Here is a 12,407-nt window from a genome sequence, read left to right as displayed (position 1 = left end):
AAGGCAAGAGAAGGAAAGAGGAGAAGGAAGAGCAATCGTACATCAGAAACACTCTTACACAAAATGAGGGAATCTGTGCCCAAAAGAAAAAAAAAATTTACCCATGCATCCAGGTGCATCAGGGTGGGTGACCTGTGGACCCTATGAACCTCGAAGAAAAGGCGTTATCTAGATAAGTCTACCATAACTCTTATTGTCTTCTTCAGGTTCCATAGGGATCAACAGGGATACCATGGGGATGTCCCAAAGCAGTTCCCCTAGGGTGGGGGACACTCCTGAGCCAAAGGAGAACTTGTCGCCCAAAGGAAGCATCCTGAGAGGCAAAAGTATCAAAGGCATAATACCTGAGAAAAGTGTGAACAGAAGAGCACATGGCTGCCTTGCACAATTGTTCAGCAGAGGCACCACGGCTAAATGCGCACGATGGCCCTACAGACCGAGTACAATGTGCTGTCATCGTGCTTGGGACAGGGAGATCAGCCTGTGTGTACACCTGAGAGATAGTCATGCGTAGCCATCTCGCCAGAGTCTGCTTATTAGCTGGCCATCCTCCTCGTTTGTGAAAACCATATAATACAAAAAGAGCATCTAATTTTCTAACTGAGCTTGTACGCTCCACATAACTACGGAGAGCGAACTACACCCAGGGAGGCTTCACCTACAGAAAGGTCTGGAGCCTGAAAAGCTGGAACTACAATTTCTTCTAACCCCGCCTGGAGAAAAGCCAGTATCCTGGAAATCCTGAACACCTTAGGATCATACTTTCTGTGGGCACACCACTGACCAAAAGAATGCCAGACCCTTTAATAGATGAGGGCTTAGGCAGGCTTTTGTGCCCTAAGCATGGTCTGAATTACAGAACTGGAAAAACCTTTTGCTCTTAAGATGGAAGATTCAAGAGCCACGCCGTCAAAGCCAGACGAGGTAAGCCCGGATGTCGGCAGGGACCCTGCATTAGTAGATCCTGCCATAGAGGAAGAGGATACGGACTGTCTACGACAGATTCTGTATGTCGGTGAACCAATGACGTCTGGGCCAAGCTGGAGTCATGCCAGCTTGAAGTCCCATCTTACTGCCAGTAGGTCCACAAAGGCTGCTGATGGGTTTCTGGACCTGGACCTGGGGACCTTGTAGTTGTGATGTGAAGCCATGAGATCTATTTCTGGCAGACCGCATTTGTTTACCAGAAGCTGAAACACTCCCGGATGGAGAGACCACTCTCCGGTGTGTATTTCTGGCGACATAGGAAGTCTGCTTCCTAATTGAGTACTCCCGGTATGAATATTGCCAAGATGGACAGAAGATGACGTTCTGCTCAAAGCAGAATTCTTGTCACCTCTTTCATGACTGCGTAACTTCTTGTACCTCCCTGATGATTGAGGTAGCCCACTGTTGTCGCATTGTTGGACTGGATCTGGACCGGCTTGCCCTAAAGCAGGTCCTGTGCCCCGATAAATGCTTTGTATTCTGGCCCTGATTCAGAGCCGGACGCATCAGGGCGTTTTTTGTTTTTTTTTGTGCGGCCTCCTGGCCGCTCGCAGCTATTGCGAGCTGCCAGGATGATGGTTGCGATGGTCAAGACCATCGCGACCATCGGGCATGCGACGAGACCCTTGTGGTAGGGTCTCGTGGCCGCAAGCCTCAGAGAGCTTCTGGCTGATGTCAGTGGGGCCGCCCACAAATGGCAGGCGTTCACTTGGGAACGCCTCCGTTTGTGAAGCCACCCCCCGCCACTCCTACAAAACGGGACGATCTGTTGATCAACATCGACAGCCGCCCCTTTTGTAGTGAGCCACGGAGCAAGAGAATTTCTCTCTCGCTCCGGGGCTTGCGCACGCGCAGTGCGGCTGCTGCGTGTGCGCAGAGCACACCATCGATCCGCTCGCAAGCGCTCAAGCACTTGCAAGCGGGTCTGAATCAGGCCCACTGCTCGCAGTTCTAGAATGTTTACTGGCAGATGACTTTCCTGATTTGTCCATCTTCCCTGACAGGTGTGATGACCTGTCACTGCTCCCCATTTGCGAAGACTGGCGTCTGTGGTGAGCAGTACCCAATTTGGAATCCAGAATGGGCGCCCATTGTTCAGATGATCCTTTCTCAGCCACCACAAGAGGGAGTGACGAACCTCTGGAGTAAGAAGTATCCTCTTTAACTTTATTTGATGATACTGTCCATTCCACTTGGAGAGAATCAATCTTTGCAGAGACCTGGAATGGAACTGAGCATACCCCACCATGTCGAAGGTGGATACCATTGATCCCAGGACCTGCATTGCTAGCAGAATGGGTACCCTTTGCTTTCGAAGCAGCTTGCATATTCGCAATGATAGGGCCACAATCTTGTCCTCTGGCAGAAACACAGTCTGTGTCTGAGAATCCAGAAGAGCTCCCAGATGTACCATCTGCTGTGTTGGAGAAAGTGATCATTTCTTCCAATTGATGACCCAGCCGTGCTTTTGTAAGCAGGTGCCGTTATCAGGTCATCCAGATATGGCAAAATTCTGAGTCCCTGACGCCTGAGATAGGCCGTCATGACTGCCATTATTTTGGTAAAAACCCGCGAAACCGTAGATAGGCTTAAGGGTAGAGCCTGAAATTGGTAATGCTGCTGAAGGACAGCAAACCGTAAAAATTGCTGGTGGGATGGTATAATAGGAACATGAAGATATGCATCTTGAATGTCCAGGGAAACCATGTAATCCCTCCTTGGCTCCATTGCCAAAAGAATTGATCGGAGAGTTTCCCATACGAAACTTGGGTACATGGATATACCTGTTTAGGGTTTTTAGATTTAGTATAGGGCGATGAGCCCTATTCGGTTTCTGAACCAGAAACAGAGAATAATAACCCCTTCCCTGTTGCGACACAGGAACCGGGATTATTACCCCCGCCTGCAGCAGGGAGTGAATGGTTTCCTGAAAGGCCAAAGCCATGACCGCATCTGATGGGAACTCTGTGCAAAAATAACTTCTGGGGAGGATGCCTCTTGAAAGTGAGAGCAATACCCCTGAGAGACCACTTCTGGGACACAGGCATCTGTTGTTGTTTGATGCCAACAATCCGTAAACTGAAGAAGTCGGCCTCCCACCTTGGGATCCCCCAGGAGGAGGCCAGTCCCATCAAGCAGAGGGTTTGTTATCCGGCTTAGAAGCTGGACGTCTTGCCGACCCAGACCTCTTAGTTAGTCGCCTTGATATTTTGCGAAAACCAGACGCCTTAGAGGAAGGCTGTTTCCTTGCTTGTCCCTGAGAACTGAAGGACCTAAAGGAAACCTGCCTAGACTTTATAGTCGCTGTAGATGGCAGACCTGCTGACTTTGAAGCCTCCGGAGTAGCTATCATTTTATCCAACTCTGCTCCAAAAAGTACTTTTCCATAGAAAGGTAAAACTTCCAGCGCCTTCTTTGATCCTGTATCAACTTTCCAGGATCTTAACCAAAGGGCCCTGTGTGCCACTATTGAAGCTGCTGATGCTTTAGAAGCTAAAATTCCACCATCTACAGCAGCTTCTCCCAGATAGGAAGCCGCTTCCCGTATGTGGGAGATATACATCATCTGCTCTCTGGTAGCATTTGGTATAGAATTTTCCAATGCTCCCATCCATTCTTCAACCGGTTTGGCTACCCAGGCTCCAGCTGTAGCTATAGCTGGACGGGTAACAGCTCCAGATGATGAAAAAATCATTTTAAGACATGCCTCAATCTTTTTATCCATGGAATCCTTCAGGGAAGAGCATTTATAATTAATGCGTTACATGAGCATCCACAGTAGGAGGTACCTCCCGCTTAGTACATACAGAAGCCAGAAAAGGATACAACGATGTTATTCTCTTAGTCACATAAAAACATTTGTCAGGGTTACCCCATGCCTCATCCATAAGCTCAGTGAGCTGTTCAGATTCAGGGAACTCCGTTTTGGCCACCGTCCGATGGTGTTTACACTGGAGCCTTCTTACTATGAGCTGGTTCATCATCCTGAATGTCTAGGATTGATTTACCCGCCCTCACCAAAGAAGGAACATCCACTGTGGACGGATGATCCTCCTCCCCTGAGCTAGACCCTGGAGAGGAACCCTGCGCATCCTCTGAATCCTCTAATGATGCGTCTGAATCCATATGTTAAGCAGACTGATAAAAAGATAACTTGTGCCTAGGAGCCTTAGTAACTACCGGTCTCTTATCAACATTAGACGGTGCCATACTCTGACTAGAATGGCCATAAACATCTTCCAGGAAGGATGCATTGGAGAGGCAAACATGGCATGCTGTGTACACCCCATCCAAGGAGGCATAGTGGGAGCAGCCATACGATCCACAAACTGCTTCATTACCTGGGACAAAGAAGATACCCAAGAGAAAAAACAGTGATCGTTATAATTGACAGAAATAAAAGACAGTGTCCATACAGCAGCTAGCATACAGTCACATACAATGCATATGTAATGAATTTACAATTGACTCTAAATCAACTACACAGACACAAAGGAATGGTAGGACATAGAGCACTATATACCTTAACCAAGGGAGAGGTATACAGGGAGACTGACCCAAACCCCCCTGAGACCAACAGCTACAGGGCACACTGAGCGTGGACCGTGAGCATCTCATATACACGAGAAGGGTAGGCGGAGCAACCCAGACGCTGTCTGGGTCGGGGGAGGAGCTGCCGGTGAAGCGCCTACCTCCCTCTAGGCTGCGTTAACCAGCCGGGTACGCTGACCTCGTGGCAGCAGAAGTGTCTTCTGCCAATCCCCAGCGTCAGCCGATAAGGCCACGGTGGTGGTGTTAGGATGTGGACAACACCCTGGCCCTAACAGCATTGGCTTCTGGTGCGTCTCCGACACCAGACGCAAGAACTGCCGCGCGCGATTCCCTGTAAGTGGGGAGTCGCCTTACCTGACATCTACTTACATCCGGTTGCAGTCCAGGTCACAGTATAGCGGCTAGCAAGCGCCGAAATTACCAGCCCTGTTACTGGTGTTGCAGCCCGGCGGAGGTAGATGGAGTCGCAGTATGTGGGTCTTAATTCAGACGCTTAGTACTGCCAACCCAAAAGAACATAACATAAAATAAAGCATAAAATAAAAGTTTGGGACTGCCAGAGCAGTCCCCTTTTACAAAGGTGCATCTTGATCCTGCCGCACCAAACAAACAACTGAAGTCTTAATGCTAGGGGTGGGGTATATATGGAAGAGGACCCAAGGCATCCTGGGAGCTGAAGGTTTAACTGTTTGGTGCTTGGTCTTCAACAATAATATCCCCATGGTATCCCTGTGGATCCCTATGGACCCTGAAGAAGAAATGTTTCCTATCAAGTCACTAGGAACCAGTACCATCACTGGGAATGCAGCCTGTCCAGTCACTGGGAGCCAGTGACATCACTGAGAATGCAGCCTATCCAGTCACTAGGAGCCAGTAACATCACTGAGAATGCAGCCTATCCAGTCACTGGGAGCCAGTGACATCACTGAGAATGCAGCCTATCCGGTCACTAGGAGCCAGTAACATCACTGAGAATGCAGCCTATCCAGTCACTAGGAACCAGTGACATCACTGAGTGTGCAGCCTATCCAGTCACTAGGAACCAGTGACATCCCTGAGAATGCAGCCTATCCGGTCACTAGGAACCAGTAACATCACTGAGAATGCAGCCTATCCAGTCACTAGGAGCCAGTGACATCACTGAGTGTGCAGCCTATCCGGTCACTAGGAACCAGTAACATCACTGAGAATGCAGCCTATCCGGTCACTAGGAACCAGTGACATCACTGAGAATGCAGCCTGTCCAGTCACTAAGAACCAGTGACATCACTGAGAATGAGCCTATCCATTCATAAGGAACCAGTGACATCACTGAGAATGAGCCTATCCAGTCACTAGGAGCCAGTGACATCACTGAGAATGCAGCCTATCCAGTCACTAGGAGCCAGTGACATCACTGAGAATGCAGCCTATCCATTCACTAGGAACCAGTGACATCACTGAGAATGCAATACAATCAGGGCCGCCAAGAGCCAAGGCGGGCCCCGGTAATAGGGGGCATGGCCTAATCTCGGGAGGCGTGGCCATGCCCCCTTGCCGAAAAAGAAACAAGTAAAAAAGATTTCCCGCGGCGCTGCGCGCCGGGGAGGGGGGCGCTCTAAGCCCCCTCAGCCCGGCGCAAAGCCAGGGGGGCGCGATCAGTGTGATCGCTCCCCCGCACAGGCATAGGAGACTGCTGCTCAGCAGCCACGAGCAGTCTCCACCGCAGCTCAGCACACGCTGTGTGCTGGGCTGCTGTGAGGGAAGGGGGGCGGCATCGGACCCGGGCCCCCGCCGGGCCCCCCAGGAAGCCCGGGCCCGGGTAATCTGTACCCGCTCCCCCCCTCTCGGCGCCCCTGAATACAATACAATATCTACTGCATAGCGGGTTAGTGTAAAATGTAGCTACAGGTGGCATACAGTAGGATATAAATGCCAGGTTGTGTGAAGTTGTGGGCACTGTATTCAGTTCAGTAGCCCTGGATAAGAAAACTAAAATTGAATTGCTCGGTCTTTATGCAATGCTGGGTGTGCGTCTTCTGGTCAACACAGATACTGTCCCTGTACATGTACTATTTGTATAAATGACACAAGTGTCACACACCATGTGATTTATTTTTAATCCTGTAGTGAAGATTTAAAAAAATAATAAAAATAAATAAATTGTCAGGTCTCGAACCGGGGACGCCCACTCTGCACGGCGCTCACCCAAACCTCTAGTCCACACACGCCACCCTTGTTGAGAGCTGCACATGTCGTGTATTTAATGCGACGGGTGGGAATTACAGCAGGATTTTTGCGTCCAATGTCAATAGCAGGCTCCGCATCCGGTGGCATTGAACAGAAGCGAATGTTGGTGGGGGAGGGTGGTGAGCCATACTGTGCAATTAGCTAGTAATCATTAGTAAATCATACTGTAGTGCACAGCGCAGTAGAGCTGTAGTGTACAGTATTTCTATGTAGAACTCACGCATGCGTAGTTGTGATTTTCAAAAGCGACATCAGGTGGACGAACACTAGTATTACACTCGCCGGCAACTACATACGCCACACTACACCTCAAAGCGCCACTCCACGCCACAATACGCCGCCCTGCGACTAGGTTATCACACTATACGCCATAACGAGGATAGGTGAGCGTGGCTACATCTGTAAATGCAGAGAGCCGTCTTTCTTTATCTCTGTGGGGGACACGTAGAGTAGTTCTGCAACTTTTTAAAATAAGTCTGGATATTGTGAACGCTGTATATTACATTCAATAGTAATCTTATTTTTCTTTATTTTTATTATTGTGTTATAGCACCAACAAATGTGGCCTTCCTGGCGGGCGTGACCTGCGGCACAGTGGGTGGCGCGCTCTTTCTGTTTTTCATCTGCTGGTTTCTGTTTCGGAAGAAAAAGCAGAAGAAGCTGGAAGAAGACGAGTTCCTCAATGAGATTAGGTAAATAACGGGAGCATGACGTAAATAAAATTACTGGGCAAAAGGTCTATATGCCAGGAGACTGTGTATGCACTAGTGGGTGTTCTTGTCCATAAATGGTTACTGTCCTCCTGTAATCTCAGTACTTACACCTAAATATACAGGGACTGTTCCTCAGTCTGATGCTTCTTCTAGCTATGGAGCATTGTGTAGACATTTGTACATACATATTTGGCCATTTACCTTGGTCCCTGCCCCTGGAGAGCTTACACTCTATAGGCCTGATTTAAACCCGGTCGCAAGCGCTGAGCGCTCACAACCGGGTCGATGGTGGTCCACAGCGCATGCGCACGACGGAGCCAGCTCCGTCGTGCGCATGCGCGAGACCCGGCTAGCGACGAGCACTCCGTCGCTCCGGGTCTCGCATCAAAGGGGGCGTGCGGTCGATGTTGAGTGACAGCTCGCCCCCTTTGGTGGGCGGGTCGGGGGGGTGGCTGCCCAAACGGAGGTGTTCCCATGAGAACGCCTGCCATTTGGGGGCGGCCCCACTGACATCACAAGTGATGTCAGTGGGAGAGCTTTGGGCTCTGTTAGAGCCGAAAGCTCTCTGAGGCTTGCGATGAACAAGACACTACCACAAGGGTCTCGTCGCAAGCCCGATGGTTGCGATGGTCTTGACCATCGCGACCATCAACATGGCCGCTCGCTATAGCTGTGGGTGGTCACCCACAGCTATGCGAGCAGCCAAGAGGCCGCTCCAAAATAAAAAAGCCCGGCCCTGATTCAGAGCGAGCGGCTCTGAATCAGGCCCACTGTTCCCAACCACATGGACATGCAGACACATTAGGGATCTTTTTTTTTTGTCATTAGCTAATTTTGAGTGCAGGGAGGAAAATCACGCAAGCATGGGGAGAATATACAAACTCCACACAGAGCCATGGAGGGAGTCGAACCTAGTAGGGGGAGGGTAAGGGGGAGAATACTCACCAGAACTGCCGCTCCGTCAGATGTCAGGACCGGAACAGCCGCTCCGTCAGATGTCTGCACCGGAACTGCCGCTCCGTCAGATGTCTGTACCGGAACTGCCGCTCCGTCAGATGTCTGCACCGGAACTGCCGCTCCGTCAGATGTCTGCACCGGAACTGCCGCTCCGTCAGATGTCTGCACCGGAACTGCCGCTCCGTCAGATGTCTGCACCGGAACTGCTGCACACGGGTACCGCAGCGGGAACAGGCGAGTTGACACTAGGCCTTATACCCCACACTCAGATCTGGGAGACTGACTTACATTGTAAGCAGACGTGTTTGGGAAATATTGGTGGATTGATAAAAACTTCAATGACATCACAGCACACATAAACCCCTGAGCCCCCGGGATGTGGGACGCAGTCTGTTTTTTCTGGATTGGGCAGGAAATAATTTCCTTTTATCCGAGGGTTACAGTAGAGGTGGAGACAGAACAGTGACTTTACCTTCACACCGGATTATATTGCCATACAGTAACTATGCTTTGTACGTTATTGCTGCTGTAGGGAGGACGCAGAAGCCCCCAAGGCCCGGCTGATGAAACCTGGATCGTCCACCTCAGGCTCCCGAAGCTCGCGCTCAGGTTCTTCATCTACCAGGTCCACAACCAACAGTGCCTCTCGCAGCCAACGAACGCTCTCCACACAGGAAACACTACACGGGGAGTCCAAACACCACTGCCTGGAGCAGATATAAGGGAGAAGGGCCGGGTGTAGCCAGGACGCTTGGTCTTATAGAGAATGTACATGTCCTCTGCGACACGGGAACGATGGGAATCAGCCTCTTGTCTGGACGAGCTTTGCTGGGACATCATGGTCACATATAAGTGTTTTCAGGCCACATCTTTGGTTTCAATGATTTTACTACTTCACCGGTAGAGAGTTTGCACCTTTTCAATAAATAAACATAGAGTTGTGAAGGAACGTAGGAAGAATTGGGGACTATAAAAGGGAATGTGAATAAGAGCTCAGCTGATGTCAGGAAGGTACACCAATTGTGATGAACTATATAGAAATGTGAATTGTTCTTTGTAAGAGAAAACGTTTAATTACTTTATGATGAAGGTACGATATAATGATGACGCCAACATTTGTTCTATGATGAAGATATTTTTCTATAACTAGTGTTCCGACTGTGAATTTTAATTTCCTATGAAGCAGAAACCGCAAACAGCAGATTGTTCTTTGCAGAGAAACTTCCAATCATCTTGTGGGGAATGAAAGAGCTAAAGGAGAGAAGGGAACAATCGTCAGAACTGTCCATTACTCCTATACTTGTCTTACGCAGGAGACCACGTCATGGAAACGTAACAGTCACCTGCTGTCTATACACAGCGGGCCTCGCCCCCCGAGCGCAGGGGATGTGCAGAGGCAGGATGCTTTGTTTTGCACAGGAGCTCCTAGATGGCTAACCTATCACCAATGTAGCCTCTGTGGTCTCTGGAGATGCCTCGGACGCTATGTCTGCACTGTGCAAAAGGGTAAATGCAGCACTAAAGTCCAGCCTCCTGTTCCTCCATTCATTGATAAACTTTCCTAGTTTCCTCCTAGAATACTTCAGTTTGGCCTCAATTATGGCTTTAATTACTCATGATTGGGACGGTACATTGGGACCGTCTTTATTACAGGTAGAATTTTGTGTGTAGGAAACATTTCATGTCACCAGGGAAAGCAGCGAGACGTGCGTTTCCCCACTCCAACGAAAGGTGTCAATTACATCCCATGAAATGTGTAATACAGACACATTCTTTGCTAGCTTAGAACTGATGCAGGGTTGGGATAGCTGTGCGCCTCCCCACATAGCAAGTAGCACCCATAAAATTCTGTCCTTACCCCCCTCCCTTTATCTAATAATCTCACTATGCAAGATACCATCTCGCTTTGCTCTGCTCTAGTAATCTAGGTACACCTGCTCCATACTGGGCACACTGCTGGTCCACAAACCTAGGTGACAGAACGAGGCCTGTGACATCACCAAAGACGATCCAGCGCTGCCCGTTAGCCATTTTGCACCTCGTCAATGATTGCCACTGGAGGCAGCCATTTTTGGGCCAGAACAGTATTCATAACGGTGCAGCGCCATCGATTGACTAGGAGACAATGACGTCACTGTATGACTTTGTGCCTCCGTGATGTCGCTGGATCTTAGTGAATGGATAAGTAGCATTAATTCAGCGCTGTCACCACCTCATGGAGTGTACAATGGCTAAATGCTCGCTGACTGAGCCACAAAATGGCTGCCGTCACTGTGTGCAGGTGGCTGGTAGACTATAGCTGTGCTGGAGCTCTCATCCCGCCATTGTTGATATGAATACACTATAGACAGCGGTGGGTGAAGTGTATAATAATACACTTGTCGGGCTTCACTGCAACCATTTTTGTTTAAGACAAAAGGGCTCCATTCTGTATATAGACAGAAACAGGGTAGGGACCCACAATGAGTGATAGCAGCGTATATATAATCACTGTGCCGGCTGTGTCTCTATACAGTATATATACGGCAAATCTCTGGCTGGTACACGCCCTGACATGTACTAGGAGATTACATATAAGCCATGACTTTTAAAACAAAACAACCTCCACATTTATTCAACTTATCCAAATAGCGACACTCGAGATGCAGAGTGGAACGTATTAACGTGCGCGATTTTCTTTTTTTTTATTGGGTCATCTAGGACACATTGTATCAGCACCATATATCACAGACCTACCAGATAATTCATGTATATGTTTCTGTTTGAGCACGGTTACCTAGCTACTAACCTGGCTCATTGCTTATCCAGCATCTGGTTTCCTTATAATGTGTTGGTATTCGTGGGCATTTAAATAATAAAAAGGTGCGAATTCTAGTAGAGATATTGCAGAATCTGATTGGTTGCTATGGGTTACAGTACGCTTGTCCCCAGCTGTATCTGAGAGGAGGCAATCTGTAATGTGGCTGTATAGGTTCCAGCTCGGCTTACAGGGTGCGGCTGGGATACGGCATAGATTGTGAGGCGTGGGCCACCAGCTAGACGGATCATCAGGAAAGAAACATGAAGGAGATGACATTAGTGACCGAAGAACACTTACCGAGCTTGTGTTATTACACGTACAGCCATGATGCTTTGGTTTGTGCTAGAGATCACGACAGGAGATAATAGCGCCCAACATTGGTGTAATTGCAACTGGGACACTAGGGCGTGGCTGCAGCACATTGGGGCAGTGACTGCGTTATAGTGTGTGTGGCCGGCCGCCATTATATTGCTGCATGCACTGGGGCTACTGTACCACCTGCCTCTGCTGGGACCCATAGTGCAGAATTGTCTGCTCATAAATATTTGCACATATTCTTCAACTGTGCTGACCTGGTCTAAAACGTTCCTTTGGTATTAATTATATCATATGAAAGGGATGTAGTGACATGCGCTTTCTGCACCTGTTACTGGAAACATTGTCTGATCTCTATGTGTCCCCTCTGCGATTTGCAGCCAGGTAACTATTATATAATTAAATAAAGATTGCACAGGGCGCTCTGATATTAGATTATACAGTATCTATGCACAATACAGAACAAACATTTATAGTAGAACTCGGCATAGGTGTAAAGGGTGCAGCTGCTATAGGGCCCAGAGCTGAGGGGCGTCCATCTTCCTTATCACATGGGTGTAACTACCATAGGTGTAAGGGGTGCAGCTGGTATAGGGCCCAGAGCTGAGGGGGCCATCTTCCTTTTCACATGGGTTAACTACCATAGGTGTAAGGGGTGCAGCTGCTATAGGGCCCAGAGCTGAGGGGCCATCTTCCTTGTCACATGGGTGTAACTACCAGAGGTGTAAGGGGTGCAGCTGCTATAGGGCCCAGAGCTGAGGGGCCCATCTTCCTTGTCACATGGGTGTAACTACCATAGGTGTAAGGGGTGCAGCTGCTATGGGGCCCAGAGCTGAGGGGCCATCTTCCTTGTC

At 49.1% G+C, this 12,407-nt stretch overlaps 1 protein-coding gene across 2 annotated transcripts in view; it reads left to right on the top strand.

Moving 5' to 3' along the window:
- CLMP (CXADR like cell adhesion molecule) overlaps positions 1-11,300 on the top strand; it is a 156,904-nt gene extending 145,604 nt beyond the window's left edge. For both annotated transcript variants that reach the window (XM_088457149.1, XM_088457150.1), the window contains exons 6-7: positions 7,319-7,460; positions 8,971-11,300. In XM_088457149.1, coding sequence (XP_088313275.1) covers positions 7,319-7,460; positions 8,971-9,160 — 332 coding nt within the window. In that variant the 3' untranslated portion in view covers positions 9,161-11,300. The remainder of the gene's footprint in view (positions 1-7,318; positions 7,461-8,970) is intronic.
- Positions 11,301-12,407: the final 1,107 nt, after the last annotated feature.

This window comes from Taudactylus pleione, unplaced genomic scaffold (genome assembly GCF_031769625.1).
Source record: "Taudactylus pleione unplaced genomic scaffold, aTauple2 ptg000740l, whole genome shotgun sequence".
Classification (NCBI taxonomy): Eukaryota; Metazoa; Chordata; class Amphibia; order Anura; family Myobatrachidae; genus Taudactylus; species Taudactylus pleione.
The sequence above is the reverse complement of the archived record's forward strand: the minus strand, read 5'-3'. Positions and strand labels throughout refer to the sequence as shown.